Source organism: Rutidosis leptorrhynchoides, chromosome 8 (assembly GCF_046630445.1).
Source record: "Rutidosis leptorrhynchoides isolate AG116_Rl617_1_P2 chromosome 8, CSIRO_AGI_Rlap_v1, whole genome shotgun sequence".
Taxonomy (NCBI): domain Eukaryota; kingdom Viridiplantae; phylum Streptophyta; class Magnoliopsida; order Asterales; family Asteraceae; genus Rutidosis; species Rutidosis leptorrhynchoides.
In genome coordinates, this window is record NC_092340.1 from 13,626,904 (window position 1) to 13,654,040 (window position 27,137).

A 27,137-nucleotide genomic window follows, 5' to 3' on the forward strand; every position below is an offset into this window, starting at 1 on the left:
TTCTGTTACCAATCTTGACCAAATAAAGTTTGATTAGTTCTCGGCATCTATAATTTATAAAACCTTTTTAAACATGCTTATAATAGTTGCCCTCTTTGATCTTAAAAGAGTTTTGAACCAAAAGATGCTAATTTTCATTAATCACACCCAATGACATCTTAATGACACTTTAAGCTTGATTTAGGCTAAAACACTCAAGTGTCATATCCCTGTACCCCAATTCATAATATCATTTAAACATATTAATAATGGTCATTAAAGTCCCAATTAAAGAGTTGCTCTCCCATTAGTTCTATGTATCATTATTTGTGCAAGTATGTAATTAGTTCAAGTCTAGTCAAGTTGTAACAAGAATCATCATATTCAAACTAGATTCAAACTAGTTCAATTAAGTTGTAACAATGTTCTAAAGGGCAAGAAACTCCCATAAGCTAAATGACAAGTGATTAAGAAAGTTGATGAAGATTTTTGGAAGTTAATGGTTTGTCAAGAGACAAAAATCTGCAATTACCTCTTTTGGTAATCAATGACAATTGGTCAAGGATTAATGACTTTCTTCTTTAAAGGACATGTCAACTTCCAAGCTTATGTCCAAAACATAAAGGGTAATGAGGATAATTTCAGAAGTAATTGGCCACTAGTTGCAGCTACTCAACAAGGCAAAATGACAAATTTCAAAGGATAAAAACGGCCATAAGAATCAGATGTCAGAAGTACACGGTCGAACCACAGTCGACCGTGCAGAGAGCCGTATGACTTCCAGGCAGATTTCTCTTTCCTATAAAAGCCAAGCCTTGAAGCATTTGAAGACACACCTCTTGCACTCATATTTTCTCATACTTACTGATATCATTCTTATACTCAATTTGTAATCTTTTAGAGTGATTCTAGCAAGAGTACTTGTAAGCTTAAAGTTGTAAGTTTACTTGTAAACTATCTTCTTAAAGGGATCTAGAGGATAGTTGTGTTTTCACTAGGATAAGTTCATTAGGATCTTGTGGTAAGAGCTATAGGTGTTTGTGAAGTCTTCAAAGGGACGTGAGAGTTCACAAGGGGCGGCTTATCGAAGTACTAGTGTTGTATCCGGATACTCCACGGAGTTTGGAGTATCATAGTGAAGAAAAATCTCAATTCGTAGAATTGGGGAGTGGATTAAGGAAGATTATTTAACAACTTCCCGAACCACTATAAATCGTTGTGTTTGTTCTCTCTTCCCTTATCTTTTATTTACAATTTAACTTATATTTGTATTGTTAGCATTATTAGAGAACAAACATTTCAAATCACACTATATCAAGTTCAAGTTCAACAAAACGCTAAAGAAATTTTTTTAAAAATCAACTAAATAACTATTCACCCCCCTCTAGTTACTTACAATACAGAATACATGAAATCAATACTCAGTCAAGATATTCATTATCAATCATTATTTAGCTTTCAATTCTATTAATTATCATGGTATCAGAGCTAAAGGTATCGATCTATTGATCAAGATACATATTTATGGCTCAATCACTTACCAAAATTGAAGCTACCATGTCCAAAAGTGATGGTAGCTCAAACCAAGCTGCCATGTCAAGTTTGGACGGCAGCTCAAAACAAGATGAAAGAACGTACCTAGAAGTCCTCTGCCAACTGTTAATCATTACCGGAACAGAAACCATACATTAACCTCCATGAACCACCACAACCGTTAAACTGCGTGAATTGTGGTATGTTACATCACACGGTAATTCAATGCTTCAAACTAATTGGTTATCCCAAATGGTGGAACAAAGAGAAACGTGGCAGGGTTGTGATGGCAACAGAGATAACCAGCGGCCACCATAGGGTTACCGGCAACATCATCTCTAAGCCATCTCAGAACCACACAGAAGGTACTTCAAACCTTAAATACATACCTCAATTAAAAGGAAAAGATCCCAAATCAATGAGGATAAATTCCAGATCGATTGAATCTGCCAAATGGGTGAGGGTTAAACCCTCAAACCCTAAGATTACTTACACCCACCAATCGATACAATTAAAAAAGGAAACTTCCAAACCCATCAAAGAAAATCAAAACCGGTTCTCTTGCCTTCAAGATATTGAAGAAGAAGAGGAATTAAACCCTCATCTTCAATCTCAATCGACCAAATCCAACAGGGGTAATCCCAATCGATCAAGAACACTTCAAATTACTGAAGAAAAGGAGGGATTAAGACCTTGTTTTCGATCTACATCAGATAGGAATAACAAAATTGATAAAGAAAAAGTTAGATTTGGGGATAAGAACAATTTATCTGATAAAGAAAAAGTGAGATGTGGGGATAATAAAACTGAAGGGTTTTTTGGGATAAGAAAACATAGGGCCATGAACCCACGTTTTTTCTGTAACCAACAAAGGTATTCTGAAAAAATGGGAACGGGTATGGAATGGGTGAAAAAGAAAATGGATATTGGACATGGGCCAACAAAAAGGAACATTGGGCCTGAACAATATGATAAAAAGAAAGGTCAGGCCCAACAAGATTTGAAATATTTTGTTAAAAGGGCCAAACTCTTAAATTTAAATTGTTTTGAGGCCTAACAAGAGCAAGCCCAAAAATCTAAAGTTTTTGAGGTTCAAAACTTTGAAAATAAAAATTTAACGAATAACTTATGTTTTATTGGAAAAGCCAATATTATTTCAAATAACGTTAAGAATAACGAATGGATTTTTGATTGTGGTGCTACCCACACCATGAGTTTTGAAAAGTCTGATTTTTATGCTCAATCAAAACCTCGGGTTAGTAAAATTCAAACGGCCAATGGAGGTGTTGTGCAAGTTGAAGGGGCTGGGAAAATTGAAATCACTCCGACTATGAACTTATCTAATTGTTTATATATTCCAACCTTGTCACACAAACTTTATCCGTTAGTGACGTTACAAAATAGTTAAATTGTACCGTTTTACTACACCCCACATTTTGTATCCTTCAAGATATTCGAACTGGGGTGATTATTGGACGTGGCACCGAACGGGGCGGTTTGTACTATGTGAACGAAATAACCCAACAAGGTACCGTGATGCTTGCTCACGGAACACCTATGAGGAAAGCTTGGTTATGGCATAGGAGGTTGGGTCACCCATCTGTCGGATACTTACATGCTTTATTTTCGAGTCTTTTTCCATCAAACGTTACTTTAAATTGTGAAACTTGTATTCTGGCTAAAAGTCACCGAAGTACTTTTAAACCTAGTAATACAAGAAAAGATGTTCCTTTTGCTTTAATCCATTCGGATGTTTGGGGTCCTGCACCGGTCACTGGAGGGAAAAACTTCCGATATTTTGTCCTATTTATCGATGACGATTCACGCATGACCTGAATTTATTTTTTAACTCACAAATCGGAAGTGTTTGAAAAATTTTCTCACTTTTATAAAATGATTCAAACCCAATTTAATAAAAACATACAAATATTAAGATCCGATAATGGGGGTGAGTTTGTAAACTCATCAATGAAATCTTTTTGCGAAAATAATGGGATTATTCATCAAACCTCCTGTGCTCATACCCCCGAGCAAAATGGCGTAGCCGAACGAAAAAATCGACTATTTTTAGAAATGACAAGAGCATTATTAATTGAATCCAAAGTTCTGAAGAGTTTTTGGCCCGAAGCTCTTGCTTCCGCTACTTATCTTATCAATCGTTTACATACCAAAGTTTTGGGCACAAAAACCCCTAAAGATACCCTTTCCAAATTTCATACCCTTCCGACTTCATTTAGCATCGAACCTCGAATATTTGGGTGCTCAGTCTTTGTTTACATTCCAAAACATGAGCGCACCAAACTTGATCCATGTGCTGAAAAATGTGTCATGGTTGGCTATGGAATAAACCAAAAAGGATATCGATGTTATAGTCCAAAAAGGCGTCATGCTTTTACCACAGTGAACTGTGATTTTGTTGAAACTGAATATTTTTACAATAATACCCAACTCACGAGTGAGGGGGAGAATGAAAGTAATGAAACTCTCAGTTGGATGACATGGGTTCCACATCAAATACCTCAAACACAAAACCCTGAACCACCTCAAACACGAGAGCCCGAGCCAACACAAAACCCCGAACCTATACAAACCCCAAACCCCTAGCCAACACAACCAACACAAGACCATGAACCCACAGAAACTATCCCACCAAACCATGAGACTACTGAAACCTCCTCGAACAATGAACATCAAACCTACGAGGAACAAAATGACACAACTTCCCATGAAACCACCCAACGATATGTCTTACCTCAAAGAGTCAATAGAGGTATCCTACCTAAACGGTACTCACCTGAAAAAGAAGCACAAAGATCTAGATATCCTATGGCTAATATAGCACAGGGAAATCTGTCAAAAGAAGCTTACCAGTTTAATTCTGCAATTTACTCTGAAAATATTCCAACTTCCTTTGAACAAGCTCTAAAATCAAAAAACTGGAAAGGAGCAATGGATGTTGAAATGAAAGCCTTGAATGAAAATAACACATGGGAAAAATGTGCCATGCCTCAAGGAAAGAAACCAGTGGGATGTCGATGGGTATTTACGATAAAATATAAATCAGATGGAACTATTGAAAGATATAAAGCTCGACTGGTTGCGAAAGGATACACTCAGACATATGGGATCGATTACTCCGAAACCTTCTCACCAATTACGAAGATTGATACCATTAGAGTTCTCTTTTCTATCACTGCAAATGAAGATTGGACACTTCACCAATTTGATGTGAAGAATGCTTTTCTACATGGTGAATTAAAAGAAGAAGTCTATATGGAAGCACCACCGGGATTCACTGACAACTTCAAAAATAGAGAAGTTTGTCGACTTAAAAAGGCTTTATATGGGTTAAAACAATCCCCACAGGCTTAGTTTGGGAGATTTACTTTATTTATGAAAAATACGATTTCAAACAAAGTAACTCGAATCATACTCTCTTCTTTAAACGAAAAGGAAATTATTACATGTTTAATCATTTATGTTGATGATATGATAATAACAGGAAATGATAAAGAGGAAATTTCTAACTTAAAAATGAACTTATTTAAAGAATTTGAAATGAAAGACTTGGGCAGACTTAAGCATTTTTTGGGGATTGAGTTATTACGATCCCAACAGGGAATATTTATCTGTCAAAAGAAGTATGTTCTTGATTTTCTTGCAGAAACAGGTATGATTGATTGCAAACCAGCTGATACTCCAATGATTCCAAACCAAAAGTTATATATGAAAGAAGCTGATCTTGCTGACGAAGCTGATCTTGCTACCAAAGGATGGTGGGAAAACTCATCTATCTTGTTCACACTCGGCCGGATATAGCACATGCAGTTGGAGTTGTGAGCCAGTTTATGCATCAACCACAGGTTCACCATATGGAAGCTGTAATGAGAATCATCAGATACTTAAAGAAAACAGCAGGCAATGGAGTTGTATTCAAAAAGAATGGGCACCTTGAAGCACAAGTTTATACTGATGCAAGTTGGGCTGGAGAAAAGGTAGATAGACGATCAACTTCAGGTTTCTTCACAATAGTTGGAGGAAACTTAGTTGCGTGGAAGAGTAAGAAACAAAAGGTTGTTTCCTTATCAAGTGCCGAATCAGAATTTAGAGGAATCGTAAAAGGAGTGGTGGAAGCTTTATGGATTCAAAAACTCTTGACAGAAATAGGATTCCCTCCAAAAGAAGCTATTCAAATCTTGTGCGACAATGAAGCAGCAATCGCTATTTCAGAAAATCCCGTTCAACATGATTGAACAAAACACGTTGAAATAGATAGACATTTTATCAGAGAAAAGTTGGATAACGAAATTATTTCACTTCCTTCGATCAGATCAGAAGATCAGCTAGCCGACATCCTTACCAAATCAGTCAACGGAAGACTCTTCAGTGAAGTTCTTGGCAAGTTGAACATTGGAAACCTCACTATTCAACTTGAGGGGAGTGTTAGAATCAAGTAACAACAAAGCGGTCAACGAAAGTCAAATTACCATATTTGGTAATTTGACTTTAGGATCAGAAGAATTGACTTCATCACTTCCCAAATTGGTCACAAGTTTCAACTGTTATAAACCTGCACAAAAGAACAGCCACTTTCCATTTTTGTAAAGGGGGTTCCAAAGTAATTTGGATCTTAACCCTATTTAGAATTAGCTGTTGTAAATTGTAACAGAAAATATACAGAATACATGAAATCAATACTCAATCAAGATATTCATTATCAATCATTATTTAGCTTTCAATTCTATTAATTATCAAACTGAGTACGGTGTTTTTCTCTTTCTTCATTTAACTCTGCATTTTATATTCGTACTCTTGCTTAATAAACTTGTACCTTATTTTATTTAATTAATTGTGTGAGGTATGTAATGAGGAGGGAGTATGTCATGATTGGTAGTGGTGTGTTATGGGTATGTCATGGGAGGAAGTGGTGAGGAAGTGACCACCGAGGCATTGCCTGAGTGGTTTCCAAACCTTAGTAGGGGGGACCCTTGATTAGTTGCCAAGCAACCCGGGTTCAATTCCGATAAGGGGGAGGTTTTCTCAAGGATTTTTTCGCGATTAGTTGCCAAGCAACCCGGAACCCGCGATTAGTTGCCAAGCAACCCGAGTCAATCCTTGGAGTTTCCTACTTAGCGTGTATGGGTCGCAAATGAGAGTACTCAATGCAAAAATTTTCCGTTAAAAAAAAAGTGGTGAGAAAAGCCGATGTGACAGTGAGAAAGTATGTCATGGTTGAAAGTGGTCTCATATAATAAATATTATCATAAATAGGGTGAGGGTTATGCTAAAATGTGCTATAAAGCACATTCTAAGTAGTATTAGTGAGTATTAATTAACTCAAATTTTCCTTTTAAAGAGAAAAATACATTTGCGACCCGTTGATGAATCGGCAACGATGGCAACCCATTTTCGTTGGGTGGCCATCAAGGCGTGGATATTCTGGTAGTGCTTTTGGACAACCTTCTTCTTCGAACGGAGGTCGGTCTCGCGTTGTACTATCTTTCAGAGAGAGTTTGGTTGAGAGTCTTCTACTTAGTGTTCTTTTAGTCAACAAAGATCCGTTTTCAGAGGACAAATTGATGCGATTGGTATTTGATCGAAGGATTAGTGTGTCTCAGGCTTGAGGATTAGGTATGTTTTGATGTGTTATCGTGTCCCCTGATGAGGTTTCTCTAGCAAAGGTGCTCGAATATTTTGGTTTGGTTTTGATATCATTTTTTGAGTCAAGGGCAGATTATTACTCTCGGTTTGCCCGCCTCGAACTTAGGGGCATTCCGGAAAAGTATGCTACGGTTGAGAATGCTGAAAAAAAACCGCTGGAGGGGCTTGATTACCCGAGGTTTTACTTTCTATGGGGGAGCCAATGTGCTCGTTCATAGGAGGGTTTCCTCGCTTACCCAAAAAGAATGTTGACAAAGTCGCTGGTTATTTTGGGGAGGTGATACGTGTTTCAAAGGCTACGGCAATATTAGGGATTAGTGGCTCCTTCTACGTTTTTGTCGAATCTAAATGTGTCAAACGCATTAATTCACTGAATGTTTTGAAGTGGAGCTTGATGATTCGAATCGACTCAAAACTATGGTTAGAGCGTATTCGAATCTATATTAATGAAATTCAATCGGCTTTGAATGGTGTTTTGGTGTCGAATTCGTCAAAGATAGACAAGAATGGTGTTGGTCTTAAGGTGCACAATGCACATACGGATCCGCATAGCATTGGCAAGACCCTAAAAGACGGGCCCTTGGCGTCTCCTTGTTATGAAAAATCATTGAATGTGAAGCACATTGAATCTTGGAAGCATTTGTTTTTTTTAACGCTTTTATCAAATCATCGAGTGTGAAGCACATTCATGATTCGTTTAAAGCTGATGTAGAAGATTCGGTGTATTCATCGAGTCATATTTGGGTTTCGGAAGTCGGACACTAATAGCTTGAATTGTGGAGACACCTGTTGGTATGTGGTCTGATTCCGTCGATGATTCGCTTGTTAACATTTATTTGGATATGGTTTCTTGAAAAAGAATGGTTGGTGATTCAGATGTCACATCAAGGGTTGAACCGGGTTATGTATCGGATGGGGCTGAGTTGCGTGCCTCAAAGGGTGACTCGGTGGATGCTGTTATATTTACTTCTGTTATCGCAACCGTTTCTTAGCGATGTTATGTCAAAAATAAAAGAATGCAGGATCCGTTGAGTGTGGGATGAGTGTGGGATCCATTGAATTTTTGCAAGAATGTGCCGGTGACGAAATATGTCAAAAATAAAAGATGATGTGGAAGTGGTTCAAGTTTATGTGTAAGTAAGGCCAAGTAAAAGATTGGTCATTTGTTTCTAGAATAGGTGGCGTAGAAACTGATAAGAGAAGTGCAATTGATTTGCAGGACAAATGGAGGAATATGCCTCATTATGAATCCTAGCCCAGCCTGTTGGCCTTTTATCGAGCATCTTTTGGTGTTTCATGTATCTAATTTGTAGGTAATGTAAAATGTCTTTTGACCGATCATGCTTTGTTTCTTTTGTGAAATAGTAATTACTAGTATTTTGATATATATAAAAGAAAAGTTTGTACTTGCTGTATACTTAATGCTTTATCCATTGAATTTTTGCATCTTATTTAAGTGATTTAATATATAGTTTGACTATAATCTTAACTGCAGTAAGTATGAAATAGCCATATTTATTAATAAGAACAGAATGAAGCTCTTAAGTGGCAGGGATCCGGGAATGATCTAATTATAATGTATCAAACTTAATAAACTATAAAATTGAAACAAAAAATAACCCAAAAGATTGTACTACTATACTGATCCACTTTGTTTAGCTCAATTTTGTTTTCTTAAAATTCAATGTATTTTAACTTGTTAGAGTCGTATCAATTTCAGTCAATGTATGGCAGCTTGCAACCTTAACATGTATCACTTGATCATCGGATCCTTTTATTGCAAAAGGCAGCTTTAAGTACAGAATAGCCATGTTCAAAGATATAAAATAGAACATCAATAACTGTTATAACAACTAGCCAAAACAATGCACCAATAACTTGAAGTGCACGAGCAGTAACGAAAGACTACAGCCTGCATAAACCACTAAAAAAGTAAAACATATACCTAACACCAGATGCATCAAACGCTGCAGAGAGACGCTATGAACTGACATGCATATGGACATATTAAAAATAATTTCGTAGAGGCAACTGTATTATGGAGCTTGTAAAACGTCTTTCTACCAAATTGAACCGGACAGCTACGCCTGCTATTGCCAATACGAAGAAGGATTCATCTTCTTCTTTTTCGCCCAAAACAACACATAGTACTCTAAACCTAGTAACACCGGAGTCTACAGCTTCAGGGAACGATGAACCAAGTTGGTGAAGATCAACATGGTATTTCACAATCCATTTTGAATAATCTCTATTCAACTCATAAATTTTGAGTTTGGAACTGGTATCATAACCGCTTTCAACAACAAGCAAGTGATCCCGAGACTCAAACATCTCATTCGAACTAGCAAAACGAAAAGGGGTGGGTATTATACGTACAACCTCCTTTTCCAAACTAAAATACAGTAAGCGGTATTCTCTGAAAAGCCAATGAACGGCATTGTTCCAATAAACACCGGGACTACTATCCAAATCATATGCTAAATCACACCTACAGGAAGCCTTCCAAGTGCAAGTTTGTGAGCTATAAATTCCTATCGAGTAATTCGTACAAAAGCGACGAACGGATACAATTTTATAGTAAGGCGATTTCGAAGGATCAAACACTAAGGTCATACTACATCTATAGTTTTTATTAAAAGTTCCCTGTTTAGGAAGCGTAGTGAATTGGTTGATAGTTGGATTGTATACGTAACGATTAATGAACATAAACCCCAACTTGTAATCATAATGACGACAACACAACATTAATCCATTACACGACTGGACAATACACGTTGTTCCCTTATCATCTGGAGCAAAATTCAGGGTAATGTTAGGTGCTTTAGGCCGATTTTCGACATCGAATGGGATAAAATAATAGTCTAGTTTGTGTGGGTTTGTTTTAGTTATGGCGTAGAGACCAGAAGGAGGATCAGAGGTACGGTTTTGTAAGAGTTGTTTGAAGGTAAGATCTGAGATAAGAGAGTACCAGTGTTTGGATACCGATTTAAACTGAAGCAATGATATTACCGGTAATCGTAACATGATTTGTGTAATAAGGTCGTTGCAGGATCCAATTTTATCAGCAGCATGTAACGGTGATGATGATTGATTGTTTGGCAACGTAATGACAGAAACGACGTCGCTCTTATTTACTCTGATTCTCTTGGTATTATTTGTGGTCATCGTTCAATAATTAATTAATATTGCTTGTTCAACTCTGTCAGCGTTGTAGGAGAAGCTTTCCGAAGAAGTTTAAGAAGTCACGTAGTTAATAACGATCGAGTATTTCGATACTCTGCTTCTTAGAATCTACTCCGTAAATTAACAAATAATATCGAGAATAATGAAATCGCCGAATGCACCAGGAGAAGGTTGAGCGTCAAACGCTTGTGAAAGGCCTTATACTATTAGTTTATATGTTATTAGCAAAAAAATATCTTAGAGTCCAAGTTATAATATGTTACTTGGTGTTCATGGTTAATCGCAATTGTATAGACCCATCGATTGTATGCAATACACAGCGATCAGTTTACATATACGACATTTGTTTATTGAATTGATTTTTAAAATTTTGATTTTATCTTTTATTTTTACTTTCTAAATTTAAGTAGGCAGAATCAATTTTCTAGTCAAATTAGGATTCAATTCAATTTAATTATAAAGTAAGATTTCTTCCCTTACAAACATAATAACCTAAATATATAAGAAAACTAGTGAAATGACCCGGGAACCACGGGTTTATTTAAACGAAACAGTTTAATGATATGTTTTAGGTATTAAGTGAACGTAAATGCTAAAGTTATTTAGTTTAATGACCCGTGAAACTACAGAGTCCGACTAGGAAACTCGTCAGCTGAACATTTCATCAAACACCTAAAATGATATTAAATAATCCACATCCAATTATAAGAGATAATATTGATTGTCATTTTATTTTAAAAATGTAAATTTTCTACCTAACTTTTATACCTTCTCGTACTCAATTCAAAATAATTATTTAAAATAATTCAAAATTATTTAATTTTAATAATTAAAATAATTATTAATAAAATTTAATAATAATAATTAATTAATAAGATTTAATAATAATAATAATTAATTAATAAGATTTAATTTTAATTCAAAATTATTTAAATTAATGACATCATCCAGCATGCTTAGATTTTTTTCTTTTTATTTTTGATTTTTACTTAACAAAGGAATTAGCCTAATAATGACATCATCATTTTACTATTTTAATAGAAACTATAGAAGTCAAAAAAACTAATGTTAACATTAATATTGTGTTTAACCCGCATACAAATTGTTCTGCATAACGGTTATAATTGACTTCAAATTTAAAGATATTGATTAATAACATTTTTGTTGGGTGGGTCATCAAGGCGTGGATATTCTGGTAGTGCTTTTGGACGACCTTCTTCTTCGAACAGAGGTCAGTCTCACATTGTACTATCTTCCAAGGAGAGTGTGGTTGAGAGTTTTCGACTTAGTGTTCTTTTGGTCGACAAAGATTCGTTTTCAGAGGACAAATTGTTGCAATTGCTATATGATCGAAAGATTATTGTGTCTTAGGCGTGAAGATTAGGTATGTTTGGATGTGTAATCGTGTGCCCTGATGAGGTTTCTCTAGCGATGGTGCTTGAAACAGTATTTTGGTTTGGTTTTGATATCATTTTTTGAGTCAAGGGCAGATTATTTCTCTATGTTTGCCAGGCTCGAACTTAAGGGCAATCTGACGAAGTATGCTATGGTTGAGAATGTTGAAAAAGTCGACGCTTTGTAGAAGGCATTGATATTTCTTATGAGGAAACATATAATGATGTGAAGACCATTTGGAAAAATAGAGCTGTTTAAAAGTTGAATGTGTAATATTAAGGATGGGTTGTGGGACCCGTTGAGTTTTTGCAAGAATGTGTTGGTAAAAGATGTTGTGGAAGTGAGGCTAAGGTGTGTTTGATTAGTTCTGAATGGGACCATTCTGACGTGACCTCTGAATCGGTCAGTGATCAGGGCGTTTGATGTTCGCATCTGAATGAAAATTTGGCTCTGAATAAAATCTGAACGATTCACTTCCTAATCTATCTCTCAACGGTTCAGTTCTCAATATTTCCCTTAAATACCCTTTTATTTCTCCTTTGGTTTCCATGTTTTTCTCCTCACATCCGTAGTTCCAATTCTTCCATCGATTGCTTTTCTTTCTCCAAGTAATTTTCTTCACCCTAATCTTCTACTTTAAAACCCTAAAATTTATTTACTTTTTATTCTATCATCATGTATATCTATTTATCATAACTCTCCAGTTCAAATGACTATAATAATTTCTTAGAATATACTCTGTAACAATTTAAGCTTTAGTTCCAATGATTATATTAAAATTAAAGATGCTAATTGTTATGTGATTTTATATAATTTTAATTGCTAGTGTGTTGTTATTATGGAGTATTTTATATTCTTCTTTATATGCATCCATCGATTATGACCATCCTTTGTTATTTGATCTTTCTTTATAATCCTTATATACTTTTTTTTATTAATTGAGGACATCCATCGCTGATGCTATATATTTCATTAATTTTATATGATATTTGTGTTTCCATTATATTTTGTTCATATATAAAAGGTCAGTTACTTGCATAGTGCTATCCTTCTACGATTATAATGATTTGTATGATAAGAAAAAAAGTTTTGGTTATAGTCATAGCCTCTGCTTATTTTTAGGATTTATGACTTTAGGCATGGATCAAGTGGGTGAGTCTTTGAAATCAAAAAAAGGTAGGTTAAATTGGAAACAAGATGGTTTAGAAAAAACATTTCTTGAAGCTTGTATACATGAGGTCAATCAGTACGGGCGAGAAGGAAATAGCCTTAAGATGCGTTCATGGAAAAATGTTGCTGAAAAGCTTAAAGAAGAACACGCTTTTATTGCGGATCAAAAACAAATGAAGAACCGTTTTGACTATCTAAAAGGAAAATTTAACGTGTGGACAAAGTTACGGAATAAAACGGGAAATGTGTATGATCCGGTAACAAAAAGGTTCAATTTAACAGACGAAGAGTGGGAGATAGAAATCAAGTTACATTTTGATGTATATAATTATAATTATGTGTTACTTTTTTAGGTTATACATATATTTACTTGATACTTTTATCATAAATATATACTATACTTTTTGTGTAACAATATATTTATAAATGATATGTAGATAAATATTATCTTTGTGATGCTGCCTACTCCAACACCCGTGGGTTTTTGACTCCATATCGCAATACAAGATATTGGTTAGCGGATTTTAGGCGTCAACGTGCCTTAACTAAAGAAGAAAAGTTCAATCATGTTCATGCACAACTACGAAATATCATTGAGCGTGCCTATGGTGCTTTGAAGAAAAGATTTCGAATCCTAAGGGATATGGCTCCTTATCCTTTTCCAATACAAAGAGATGTCGTGATTGCTTGTTTTGCGATACATAATTTTATAAGAAAATACAATATTTATGATGAAGTTTTTCCAGAATTTGAAGATGACGAGTCTGACACAACTGAACGACCCGAAGAAAATGATGAACAAGTAATGGAAGGAGTTGAATGGGGTACTCAAGACAATGAATTTATGAACATTCTCCGTGATCAACTTGCTAACGAACTTTTTTCCAATGAATCTTGACTATTAGATGCCCGTTATGTTATTTATGAACCGTTTTATGAATGTTTAGATATTATTATTATTACTACGTTTTGAGTATTTTTAGTGGATATTGTTTTTAATTATTTTAAGTTACTTATATATATTGTTATCTTTTATCTAATGTTACTTATATATATTGTTATCTTTTATGAATGTTTATCAATTCTGAAGTATGTCAAAAGAATCTCGTTCATAAAAAATAACACTGATTATATATTCAGGGTCAATATGGTAATTTTAACTCATTCAGAGTATTGATTCAGGACTCCTATCAAACAGTGAGTTTTCATTCAGAATCATATTGATTCAGAGCTTCTGAACCATTCAGGACTCTGAACCATTCAGTGCTAAACCATTCAGTTTTATCAAACGCACCCTAAGTAAAAGATTGGTCATTCGTTTCTAGAAATGGTGACGGAGAGACTGATAAGTGATGTTCATGGATCCTAGCTTAAACCCAATAATGTTTTCGGTCATTTTGAACAGCCCGGCCCATTGGCCTTTGATCGAGCATCTTTTGGTGGTTCATGTATCTAATTTGTAGGCAATGTAAACTGTCTTTTGACCCATCATGCTTTGTTTGTACTATGTAACAGTAATTACTAGTATTTTCTTGATGATAATATAAAAGAGAAGTCTATACTTACTGTATAGCTAATGCTATTTTATGTATGTAAAATGCTCAGCTTTTCAATAATAAGGATATGATTTTAAGTTATTGTGTAGTTCTACTTTGTTGCTAATCAATAGTTCATAATGACATGTCTTAGTAAAAAATGATGTGGCTCAGAGACAGTTGCACCTTATTTAAGTGATTTAATATATAGTTTGACTCTAATCTTTACTGCAGTAAGTATGAAATAGCCATTGTTAATAAGAACATATTGAAGCTCCTAAGTGGTAATCTTCCTTGAATGATTTGACAAGAATGTATCATACTTGATAAAATCATAAAATTGTAAACAAAAATAACCCAAAATATTTGACTACTATACTGATCCACTTTGGCTCAATTTTGTTTTCTTAAAATTCAATGCATTTCAACTTGTTACAGTTTCACTCAATGTATGGCAGTTACAACCTAACAAATGTATCAGTTGATCATCAGATCCTTTTATTGCAAATGCAGCTTTAAGTACAGAATAGCCATATTCAAAGATATAAAACAGAACATCAATAACTGTCATAACAACTAGCCAAAACAATACATCAATAACTTGAAGTGCACGAGCAGTAATGAAAGACTACATCCTGCATAAACCACTAAAAAAGTAAAACACATACCTAACACCAGATGCATCAAACGCTGCAGAGAGATGCTATGAACAGACATTTGTATGGAAATAAATAAAATAATTTCGTAGAGGCAACTGTATTATGGAGCTTGTAAAACGTCTTTGTTACCAGGTTGAATCGGACAGTTACGCTTGCATTTTTCAGTACGAAGAAGGATTCATCTTCTCTTTCGCCCAAAACAACACACAGTACAATAATGTACTCTGACATAAAACCAGGGAACGATTGACCAAGTTGGTGAAGATCAACATGGTATTTCACAAACCATTCTGAATAATCTCTTTTCAACTCATGAATCTTGAGTTTGGAACTGTTATCATAATCCATTTCAACAACAAGCAAGTGATCCCGAGACTCAAACATAATATTTGAAGTAGCAAAACGAAAAGGGGTGTGTAATATACGTACAACCTCTTCATCGAAACTAAAATATAAAAGCTTGTGTTCACCGTGAAGCCAATGAAGAAACCAATGAACGGAATTGTTCCAATAAACACCAGGATTATGAATCATTCGACCACAATCATATACCAAAGGACACCTACAGGATTCCTTCCAAGTGTAAGTTTGTGAGTTATAAATTCCTATACTGTCACGAACGGATACAACTTTATAGTAAGGCGATTTCGATGGATCAAACACTAACGTCATACCACAAATTAAGTGTGTATTAAAAACATCGTGTCTAGGAAGCATAGTGAATTGGTTGATAGTTGGATTGTATATGTATCGATTGATGACTGTAGACAACTTTTGTTCATCATTCCAATACCAACGACAACAAAGCATTAATCCATTACACGAGTGGACAATATGCGTTCTTCCCCTATTGTCTGGATCAAAATTCAGGGTTATGTTAGGCGCTTTAGGCCGATTTTTGACATCAAATGGGATGAAATAATGGTTGGTTTTAGTCATGGCGTAGAGACCAGAAGGAGGATCAGGGGAACGGTTTTGTAAGAGTTGTTTGAAGGTAGGGTTTGAGATAAGTGAGTACCAGTGTTTGGATACAGACTTAAACCGAAGCAACGATGTTACCGGTAATTGTAACATGATTTCTGTAGTAAGGTCATTGCAGGATCCAATTTTATAAGCAGCATGTAACGGAGATGATGATGGATTGTTTGGCATTGTAACAATACGGAGTATTGGGCACCAATTTGACATTCAGATGAAAGAGACGCAATCTTACAAGTTGTTCAACCCTAGCTGCTTTGCAAAGAAAAGCTCCCGTGTTAGATATCTAATGAGTATTTTGATACTCTATGATATAGGGATATCCTAATTATTATAGATAAATATAATTCTAATTAATAATTCTAATAGTAATATTATATTTTTATTAATTATTAGAGTAAATTATACAGTTGCTCCATATGATTTATTCAAAAATATAACGATAGTCATTTTCTTTCTGAACTTACGTCGATCATCCCTATGATTTGACAAATACACATCGCTCGTTCTTAGCTTCCGCCAGCTAAATTAGATCTGTTAAATAATGATGTTGTGAAGACCATTTGGAAAGATAGAGCTGTTTAGAAGTTGGATGTGTAATTTTAAGGATTGGTTGTGGGACCCGTTGAGTGTTTCCAACAATGTGTTGGTGATGAAGTGTGTCAAAAATAATAGATATTGTGGAAGTGATTCGAGTTTATGCAAGTGAGGCTAAGTACAAGATTGGTCATTCGTTTCTAGAAATCGTGACGGAGAAACTGAGAAGTGATGTTCATGGATCCTAGCTTAAACCTAATAATGTTTTCGGTCAATCTGAACAGCCCGGCCCGTTGGACTTTGATCGATCATCTTTTGGTGTTTCATGTATCTAATTTGTAGGTAACGTAAATTGTGTTTTGACCCATTATGCTTTGTTTGTGCTATGTAACTTGATGTAAATGTAAATACTGGTATTGTGTCCTTGATGATATGTATACCTGGCAAACGGGTCAAGTTGGGTTGGTTCGAGTAACGGGTCAAAATGGTTTTGGGTTGAAATGGGTCATGGGTCAAACTGGTAACTGGTTTTGCAGGTTTTGGTATTTTGAAAATGAGTTTTGGTTATATTTTGGTTAATGTGCAAGTCTTGACCCACATGGGTGAAATACTGTCCATTTTGACCCATTTCCATTGTTATTGGAAATTTGAAGTGGTCAACAGGTTTATAATAATCTCATTTTAGAATTGTGGTGTGATTTTGGGTCACTCGGGTACATTGGATAAGATTTTGGGTCATCAACCAATTTTGATGTCATTTTGGGTAAAAGTGGTTAAATGACTCTCGGGCTTACTTTGCAGGCTCGTAAGTTGTAATTGGGACATAGAGTTTTCGTGACAAGCTAAAAAACGATATATTATATGGTCGATTTTTTGAGTCTAGACGTGTTTTAAATGGATGCCGAAATGGGGACTGGGGGCTGTAACTTCTGTTTGAAAACAGCAGGTAATAGCTACAGCAGTACAGCAACAACACAGTTCAGCAGTCTGTTTTTGTAGGGTTATAACTTACAAATCGTAAATCCGTTTTTGACACATAAACTGTCCATAGAAAGGTGAGATAGTCAACTTTCCAATGGTCATGTTCTAATTGATTTTATAGTAAAACGATTTCAAAGGGTCAAACGCTAAGGTCACACCACACATATAGTTTTTATTAAGAAAATTCGTGTTTAGAAAAGCATAGTGAATTGGTTGATGGTTGGATTGTATACGTAACGATTGATGAACCCAAACCCTAACTTGCTATCATCATGATAGTGACAACAACACAACATTAATCCATTACACGAGTGCACAATACACGTTCCCTTATCATCTGAAGCAAAATTCAGGGTAATGTTAGGTGCTTTAGACCGATTTTCGACATTGAATGGGATGGAATAATGATCTAGTTTTTGTGTGTTGGTTTCAACCATGGCGTAGAGACCAGAAGGAAGATCAAAGGTACAGTTTTGTAAGAATTGTTTGAAGGTAGAATATGAGATAAGAGAGTACCAGTGTTTGGATACAAACTTGAACATTCCCGAAGCGTACACTAGAAAGATTAGTCAGTTCGATCGACGACTTGTCAAAACCATCTTGACTGGAGTCTTTTCAATATGACGCACCACACCACACTCGGCCATCACCCCATTTGAAACCACAAACTGGTTAGTCGATTTCATCGACGACTTTGTCAAAACCATCAAAAAGCACCCGATTCAAACTACTAATGTCTGATACCTATAACTTTGTTCTCAATTGCCTTTCAATTACGAGTTGTAGAAAGGTAGATTTTCATAGCTCAAACTTAAAAGTAGTGTATCCTCCACAACAGCAGCAATAGTTGTCATATGGTCATTTATTTGTTATGAGAACTTTGTTACCATATATTAATATATATCAGTTGCTACATTAAGCTTTTCATTAACTAGATTAAATTTGTGCAACATATTTTTCAACACAGAGTTGCAGCAAAACAGGACCCAGTGTCTTTTGTTTCAAACACATAAAGATTAATTATTTTAACCCTGAAGCTCATCAAAGATTGTGCAACAATACACGAAGCTGGATGCTTCAAAGTCATATATAAGAAGTAGATGTGAAAAGTGATTTTGAGCCCCAACATCTAGCATCTCTTGAATACTCGACAATTATTTCTATCGATCCTGAAGCAGCAGATGGGGAGTGTTGCAGAAGTCTTAATATTTCTGACACTTCATCGTATTCAACCGTATATATTCTTACCTTCTTCGGCATAGGGGACTTGGCTAATATTAGTTGTACAAACTGCAAATGATACACGATGTCGAAGTGTCCATATATCTTCAATTTACTCAAATTCTTCAACCAAATATTTGAATACTTGTTGATTTCAAACGATGATCCAGGATCAAGGTCATCACGCATCTACTACAAATAATATTAGTATGTCATTCATCAATATATTGTGGCATGAATTTGAAAACATATGGATACAAGATGGACTTTAGTGACTTACATGTAGACTGAGTGTCTCCAGATTCGGGGAACTTCGGATTAAATGGAAAAGCATAGGTAAATCGTAGTTGTTTAAGAATAACATGTGATCTACATGCAAGTACTTAAGGTGGACTAAAGAGATTAGCTGCTCTTGTGGAAGCAAGTCAAAGGAAAACCACTGTAATCATAGCCCACAACAAAGAGTAATAAGGCAGTGTCTTTATTTTACAACTACATACATACATACATATATATATATATATATATATATATATATATATATATATACATATATATATATATATATATATATATATATATATATATAGGGGCAGGATCAATGGGGAAGTAACCAATCGGGGGGAAGCAAAAAATTTTATTTTTTTTCGTTTTTTTGGAAAAAAAATTTTAGGCATCAAGATCACACGAAAATATGAGCATTTAAAAAAGACACTTCGTGATGAATGTTATTATTTTGGCGGGAAAACAATCGACAAAAATAACATTCAAGATAATATTGTTCGTGAAGAATGTGAACGTTTTTTTTCTTCATGTTTTGTGAAGTAAAATTTAGCCCGATTTAGAGTTTAGGGTTTAGGGTTTGGTGTTTTGGGTTTATTCCATAAACCCAAAACACCAAACCCTAAACTCTAAACCGTTCGTGTTAAAAACTCAATCTAAACCCTAAACCCTAAATTTCTAAACCCTAATATCTAAACCCTATAAACCCTAATATCTAAACCCTAATATCTAAAACCTCAACATATGCTCGAAAAACACGATAATTGTTATATATTAATTCTTCGAGCATTTTCCCGCCAAAATAAAAACATTTATCACAAAGTGTCTTTATTAAATGTTCATATTTTCATCCAATCTATAATGTTCGTGAACAAAGTTTTTTCAAAAAACAAAAAAAAAAAAAAATTACTTCCCCCCGATTGGTTACTTCCCTCTTGATCCTACCAATATATATACATATATATATCAAGTATATATATATATATATATATATATATATATATATATATATATATATATATATATATATATATATATATATATATATATATACTTGAGAAACACCGGTATCAATAATTAGACGTTCAACTACAGGCAAACACTCATTTAGTCCACAAATGGAGGATTTATCATTGTCGAAAATTTCATCTGTAAACTGCAGTAACTTACAATATTTAGATAAGTCGTGAAATTTATTAGAATGCATATTATAATAAGAACTAATTTACTTACCAGAATGAAGCTCTTAAGTAAGGGACAAGAGGATAGAAGATGTGAAAGAGTCTTTGTGGAAATCCTCGCATCGCACATATACAAGCTTTTCAGGTTACTAAATCCTTTAATTTTTGAATAATGATGGTATATACAACAATTACGGAGACTTAGCTTCGTTAACTGATGCATTGAAAAGAAGGATAACGGTAACCTATACTCATTAATCATATCAAGATTAAATATTTGGATTCTATGCTTCCTTGACAGATGACTAATGAGTTGGTCAAGTTCAACACTTTCTGACTCATGTGCCAAAAGGGAGAACTCGATAAGTGGACCCTCATGCAATAACAAGCATTGCTTTATAGCATCAATACACTTACGCTCCCGTATCATGTCTAATGCTGCGCTAGGTAAGTTATATGTTTGCTCTAGAATGGATAGCACATCTGTACCAGTTTCTGATATATGAAAGTCATCGAATCGAAAATGGAGTACTGGAATGTTGGTCCAATTGTACCTCCATTCACTCGAGAGGATACTTGTCCTGACTGCATCTTTTGTTGGTAATAGACATAGAATGGCGTCAATTATGGAAGGAGGAAGAATGCTAATTCGATCTAATGACAATTCTTTGTTTGTTGTGTTGTTGGGTGAAGGATTATTCATTGTATCCTGCATACAAAACAATTCAAGATAAACTGAGTTTCAGAGATAAATAATAGCAAACTCATATCTAATTCAAAGCATAAATTTTAGCATCCAAATATCTAATTCTATTCCTCGACCATCAAATAGTAATGTGTATCTAAAAGTTTCACTAATGTTAAGTTAAAAACACATTTACAAATACATACATACAACAATACCCCTTTGATACACATCTATGAAATGTTGCAAACAGGTTGCCTAGAAACATATGTTGATATCAGTATCGCAAGTATAAGTGTGTAACTTAAAAGGAAAACCGCATTAACCATATACCACAAAATAATATATATTGCAAACAACAAAAGCACGCAAGAATTCACGACAATATTATAGTCATCAAGATGAACTACTTATTAAACAAAACGTCAACCTGAAAAGGACATACCAGTGCATATACAATATTATCTATCAGCCATTTGGGTCGATGATAAATCTATGGAATTAAATCTCAAATTAACATAGCACTACTGTTTTATGTTTTTTCTGCCTATACCAAGTAAACATCCTATTAGTTAAAAAGGCTATTGATTACGTTTTCTGTACCTATTCCTACTTGACATCCTATTATTTAAGACAAACAAAACCAAAAAGATATATAACAAACATAATTGCAATAACATAACATAGCCAAGACAACAACAAATGCATGAATATAAATATTTGTAAATAACTGACTAATTCTATTATTCTAATAAACTCAAATAGTCATAAAGTGATTGAGCTGATAAAACTCAAATTTATAATTTATAAATTTAAATTAAAATACAAATGATTGAGTGAACTGAAAACAGAGAACAGATGCTGCCATACTATCAAAACACACATACAACCAATAATTGCCAAAATGCAGGAAAAAACAATGAATCAAAAAGAAAACTCGAAAAACACACTGAACTACAAAAATCACTCCACAAAAAAAAAAAAAAAAAAAAATACAAAAATTAACAGCAATTATGTGTGCAAAATACAATTAGGGCAACCTCGCCGACATTCATCAATAACAGGCACAACCCAACAACATCCGGTAATCTTTAGTGACAAACAAAATCAACACAAAATACACTCATACGGAGATAAAGCAAAAATAATTTAAAAAAAAAAAATAGAAATATGAAACGAACCTTAGAATACGACTGGATTCGGTAGACAAAATCGGAGCGAATAATGCGTCGGAGTATAACCCGTTCGGAAAATGGGAAGTGTAAAAAAACCCTTAAAAAAAAATAAAAAAAAAAAAGGAAATGCTTAACATGCTTTAAAATGTTATAAACTAGATTTTAAGAGCCCGTGCGTTGCACGGTAGCTCTAAAAATTAGTTTTTGTATTCGTTTTTATTTGTCCAAAGTTCAATCAAGTCTGCAAAATGGGTGTTGTATAGAAAAATGAGAAATCCATAATGCCAACCTTCGTCCGTGTACATTTGGAAAATATAGTACGTATCTTGCATTTGTTTATCATGTAGTCCATACATTAAATGTCAATAAGGTTCTCAAATCCTCAAGGTATCCAGGTGCTGATCAATAAGTTTGTTATTTCTTCGGCACCGAAAGTTTTAGAAAGGCTGCAGTAACCATATATTTACCATACTTACCATATATTAAGTATATATTTAGTACATGCTGAACTAAAGGATTTCAGTAACCATATTTACCATATATTAAGCCTATCATGCTCAAATTCAGTGTGGTTCGCACTTCTCTGGTATCCACATACATAAAGCTTCAAAACAGAATAATCAAACAAATGAAACTACATATATGACCATTATATGAACATAGTCACGTCTTATGTGCTACCTAGATGTAATAATAAACGCATGGAGCTTGTGTGTTATCTAAATGTATTAATAACTTCAATACATAGAGCTTGTGTGTTACCTACCTCAAGTTCAACATCTCGAGTCTACAAAGACTACTCTTTTTGTACTGCGATAATGCTCCAGGTAACTACAAATGTGTGAGAATTGTCGCAAACTAAATCAAACATACATGTATCGCCTTATCATTGTGGACTCGAAACTAATTATGTACCTTGTACATTTGTTCCTTATGAGAAGGTGTAAACTACAGAACAAAGCCACCGTGTTAAAACTGAAGCTGCTGATGCTGCACCTTAATAAAAAAAAAATCAGCCTGTAAAAGAACAACATAAATTGTATAGTGAATTTGTGTTGTTTCAGAATCAAATAAATCTTGAAAAAAAAAAAAAACTACCGGTATGTGATTAAGATAAATCACAAATCAACCCATTCATTATGTAAACAAAATAAGAAGTGCAAATCAATCTTAAAAGTACCTGAAATCGGGGTTCGAGTAAACCGTCGATATCACTACAGGTGTACTTATAATATGGTCTGGAGTAAACAAAATATAAAGATAACTGGAATAATATTAAACAAACATCAAACCTCATCACCTTGGAATTATGAAAAGATTATAAGCATTTCTAGACGAATTGCTCTTCTGGAGTACCATCTTCTTCCACCTGCAAATACAACTTACTTGAATTACTTTATAATAGAAAAACATCTTAAATTTTTCATAGTAAAGTAGTGCAATGACATGCAATTGTTGTCCACTCAAAGCTAATATTAGTAAAAAAAAATAAAATAAACTTAATACATTTAAAGCATTAGAAAAAAAAAAAAAAAAGAATACCGTATCACTGTATCTGCATGCTTTTTTCAGAATCTTGCAGATCTTCTTCTATCTCAACACTCTTGCTGCAAACTTTTGGTCCCTCGTCATCCTTTTAATATAATAACAAACAAAAACCATTTAAAATCTATAGTGTAACCAACTATAAGTCTAAAAGATAACACGAATAGTACTAAAATGCCATTAAGAACTATAAACATACCAATCAGTCTTATTTACTTTGTCATACATATCTAATAGAAATGAGGTAGTTGTGAACTATGTCATACAATCTAATAAACTCGAGTTAAAAGCTTACCTTCAGCAATGAGCACGAAGACTCAAAATTTTGGATATTATCGAGTCAAACAACTAAGTTAGCATGCAGATACAAAAATTTTGGATATTATCGACTCAAAATTTTGGATATTATCGACTAAAATTTTGGATATTATCGACTCAAAATTTTGGATATTATCGACTGTAAAAACATACATCTCGATCTATCTATAAGTCTAATTAAAAATGAAAGAAAATGTCAATAAAATTAGATAAGAGACTAAAACAGTTAACATGAAGTTTACCATTTAATAAAGTACTGAAAAAGGATGGATTGAAACATAATCTAATAGCAAATATGATATATATGTTTCATGAGAAGCCATGGTGTGTAAACCATAATCATACTCCAGTCCATTTACACTAAGACAACTCATACCAACCTTTCCATTACTTATCTCAAAAACGAAAACATTTAACAAATGAACCCACTTCATTGTAAATCCATATCCATAATTAACATCATTTCCATTGTTCAATAAACCTCTTTTCCTTGAACAAATTTCATATACCACAACATAAAACCAACGTTGACCTATCTCAATATAGCAGTAGCAATTTCGATCCATTTCATAGCAACTATAACCACATAAACCCATTAAATTAAAACAATTCCATATATGACCCATTGTCAAACAACAATACCAAAAGTGACCCAAATACAGGCTATGTTGACAAAGTTTACCCACATTCTAGCAGCAGCAGCAATGAATACCCAAAATCAGCAACTTCATGTATTCTTAGAGACAACAGATTAAGCTAAAACTTATTTAGCAAAGTCACTTAAATATATTAAGGTTATAGTTAGCAATTAAGCGTACCTAGATTCATCACAAAACATATTAGTTGAGTATAATATAGTGACATAAAGATATATAAACAGTGGAAAGTAACCTAACTGTGGGATTACCTATAGCAATAATGAGCCTTAAGATCATTAAACAATACCAATGCAGTCTTATATTGTTGTGAAGAGCTGTGATCACAAAAATCATAAAATCAGAGCAATACAAAATTACTTTATTGGTGTATTTTAAGAATGAAATTATTTGTTTAGGCAAGTACATTATATTTGAAGAATGGCCATCACCAATGCAGTCTTCTATTGTTGTATTTTAAGAAGGAAATTATTTGTTTAGGCAAGTACATTATATTTGAAAAAAAAATGATAATAACAAAAATAAAACGATAGTAAACATGTACCTTAGTAGGAGACAATTATCTCATTATTGGTAACCAATTCCTATTACTTAGTAGCAAACAACTCATATGGTGATATGATCAATCAACAGTCAACTGCTCCTGATTATATTCATATCATCATACACATACACATATATTCACTATCACATACACATATACATATTCATTATCACTTACAAACTTATATACAATCTTACCATATCATCATATACATATATAAAAATGCTTACTTTTAAAGTCTGTTAATAGCATCAGTCACAAATTCTTTGTTCAAACACATTTTATGCTTTGCAATCATTAACAAATACACTTGATCATTGTAACAATTTTCACTGCCTTATAATTTATATAAAAGGTCCTAAATATTTCGTTAATTGTTTTGTGTGTTATATGTATCTTGTATCATATTTGTTAAAGCTTTCAATAGCAAACTATACTTTTCAGTTACACCTTCCAATAAGAAACTATATTTCTCAAATTCATATGAAGTTATGAATTATATATAATACAATTTAATCGTACACTCTGAATGTTACTAACATAATAAGAATGTATAAACATTTAAGTCAAAAATTGGTAAATTAATAAGATTACAAATCAAAAGCAGGGTAGTAAAAATACCCACTGAGTAGTTATAATTCAAAAACAGTATCATCATCATCACATTATAGTACAGACCAAAAATTGAGTAAATCGAATTGAAAATAAACTATACAAATGTTATAAACGATTAGAAAAGAACTCAACTATCGTTTAATAACCCGATTGACAATTTATTCACATAATCACGAACAACCTTCGATTGGATTTAACCTAGAAACATAAAATTGGATTTAAAAAACCTAAAATCGACAACATCTTCACGGAGTTTGTAACAAATTAGTGAAAATCAACTGGTTTTCTAACATAAAAAAACAAAGAACATAAATCGTGAACAAAAACCCTAGTTTTTATCCATACCTTCAATCGATTGTATTGACACCGAGAGGAACGATTAACGCTGTCGTCTTCCTCGAGAATCCAGTCACCGGAGTTGTTGCCGGTGACTTCGATGAATCTGACTTTAATATATAAAATTTGTACGGTTATGTAGAGAAAAACGTTACGGTTTCATTGGTAGTAGTAGCTTCGATTAATACGGCCGCATGAAAAAATCAATTGATGGTGAAAAGGAATTGGGGTTTCACTTATAAAAAGAGAGAGAGAGAGAGAGAAACGTTTTTGAGAAGATAATCTGTGAATCTAACGGGTTTTTATAAAAATACGAATTCTTTGACGACACGTGTTTTTTTATCAGTTTATTAACAATATTTTTTATTAAACCATCTAATTACATATCAGCACGAAAACCGAGATTCACTCAGTGTTTGACACGTCAGCTTTAACCTTTACGGTTTGTAAAAGGTAGAGATTTTGATAACGGGCTTTAGAAAAATGACTAATAACCGCGATGTACAATTACTTAATATATGTTAACGACAACCTTTATGTAGAATTACTTAATACATGTTAACGACAACCTTAAGGCTGTCTTTAACATTTTCCAAAAAAGAAAAGAAAAAAAAAACACCACCTGGAACGCACTAAAAGGTACAGATGTGTCGATGAAAAATTAATAACCAAAATATGGATGTAAAATTAGGCCAGAAAGAAATCATCCCATAATCAAATGGGCTGGCGTACGTTTTACTCGGTAATAATTAATACCACGTATTTAATTTAAGAACTTTAGAAAAATCTTTGGGTTACAATTACTATACATAGGTGTTAACGGGATAAAAAGTCTGTGCTTCGTTGCAGAGTTGTTTTTCCATTGTTTAATGATCGGTTAATTAAACGTTTAAAAAACGATTAATTGTTGGGAGATGAAGGAATTAAAAAGGAAGGAGAAAAAATGATGTAAAAAAGTTGTAAAAAAG

At 33.8% G+C, this 27,137-nt stretch overlaps 3 protein-coding genes and 1 long non-coding RNA gene across 8 annotated transcripts; all 4 read right to left on the bottom strand.

Moving 5' to 3' along the window:
- Positions 1-8,934: 8,934 nt before the first annotated feature.
- On the bottom strand, positions 8,935-10,338 carry LOC139863171 (F-box protein At5g07610-like). Its single transcript, XM_071851819.1, has 2 exons — positions 9,238-10,338; positions 8,935-9,078 (listed from the first exon to the last, which is right to left on the bottom strand). The coding sequence occupies exons 1-2, from the start codon at positions 10,336-10,338 to the stop codon at positions 8,935-8,937; spliced, it is 1,245 nt and encodes a 414-aa protein (XP_071707920.1).
- Positions 10,339-14,880: 4,542 nt separating this feature from the next.
- Positions 14,881-16,267, bottom strand: LOC139863172 (F-box protein At5g07610-like). Its single transcript, XM_071851820.1, has 2 exons — positions 15,245-16,267; positions 14,881-15,084 (listed from the first exon to the last, which is right to left on the bottom strand). The coding sequence occupies exons 1-2, from the start codon at positions 16,265-16,267 to the stop codon at positions 14,881-14,883; spliced, it is 1,227 nt and encodes a 408-aa protein (XP_071707921.1).
- Positions 16,268-18,526: 2,259 nt separating this feature from the next.
- LOC139861088 (F-box/FBD/LRR-repeat protein At1g13570-like) lies at positions 18,527-22,220 on the bottom strand. The gene is made up of 5 exons (XM_071849390.1): positions 22,162-22,220; positions 20,348-21,004; positions 20,169-20,270; positions 19,113-19,271; positions 18,527-19,021 (listed from the first exon to the last, which is right to left on the bottom strand). The coding sequence occupies exons 2-5, from the start codon at positions 20,996-20,998 to the stop codon at positions 18,695-18,697; spliced, it is 1,239 nt and encodes a 412-aa protein (XP_071705491.1). The 5' UTR covers positions 20,999-21,004; positions 22,162-22,220; the 3' UTR covers positions 18,527-18,694.
- A 145-nt stretch (positions 22,221-22,365) lies between these two features.
- LOC139862621 (uncharacterized) lies at positions 22,366-26,400 on the bottom strand. 5 transcript variants are annotated; one of them, XR_011764239.1, is made up of 7 exons: positions 26,179-26,400; positions 25,219-25,317; positions 24,926-24,991; positions 23,698-23,788; positions 23,456-23,524; positions 22,692-23,145; positions 22,366-22,601 (listed from the first exon to the last, which is right to left on the bottom strand). It is a non-coding gene; the product is annotated as an uncharacterized lncRNA (long non-coding RNA). The 5 variants fall into 5 exon arrangements; XR_011764236.1 differs by lacking the exons at positions 22,366-22,601; positions 22,692-23,145 and adding an exon at positions 25,081-25,117 and having other exon boundaries at positions 23,177-23,524; XR_011764235.1 differs by lacking the exons at positions 22,366-22,601; positions 22,692-23,145 and having other exon boundaries at positions 23,177-23,524.
- Positions 26,401-27,137: the final 737 nt, after the last annotated feature.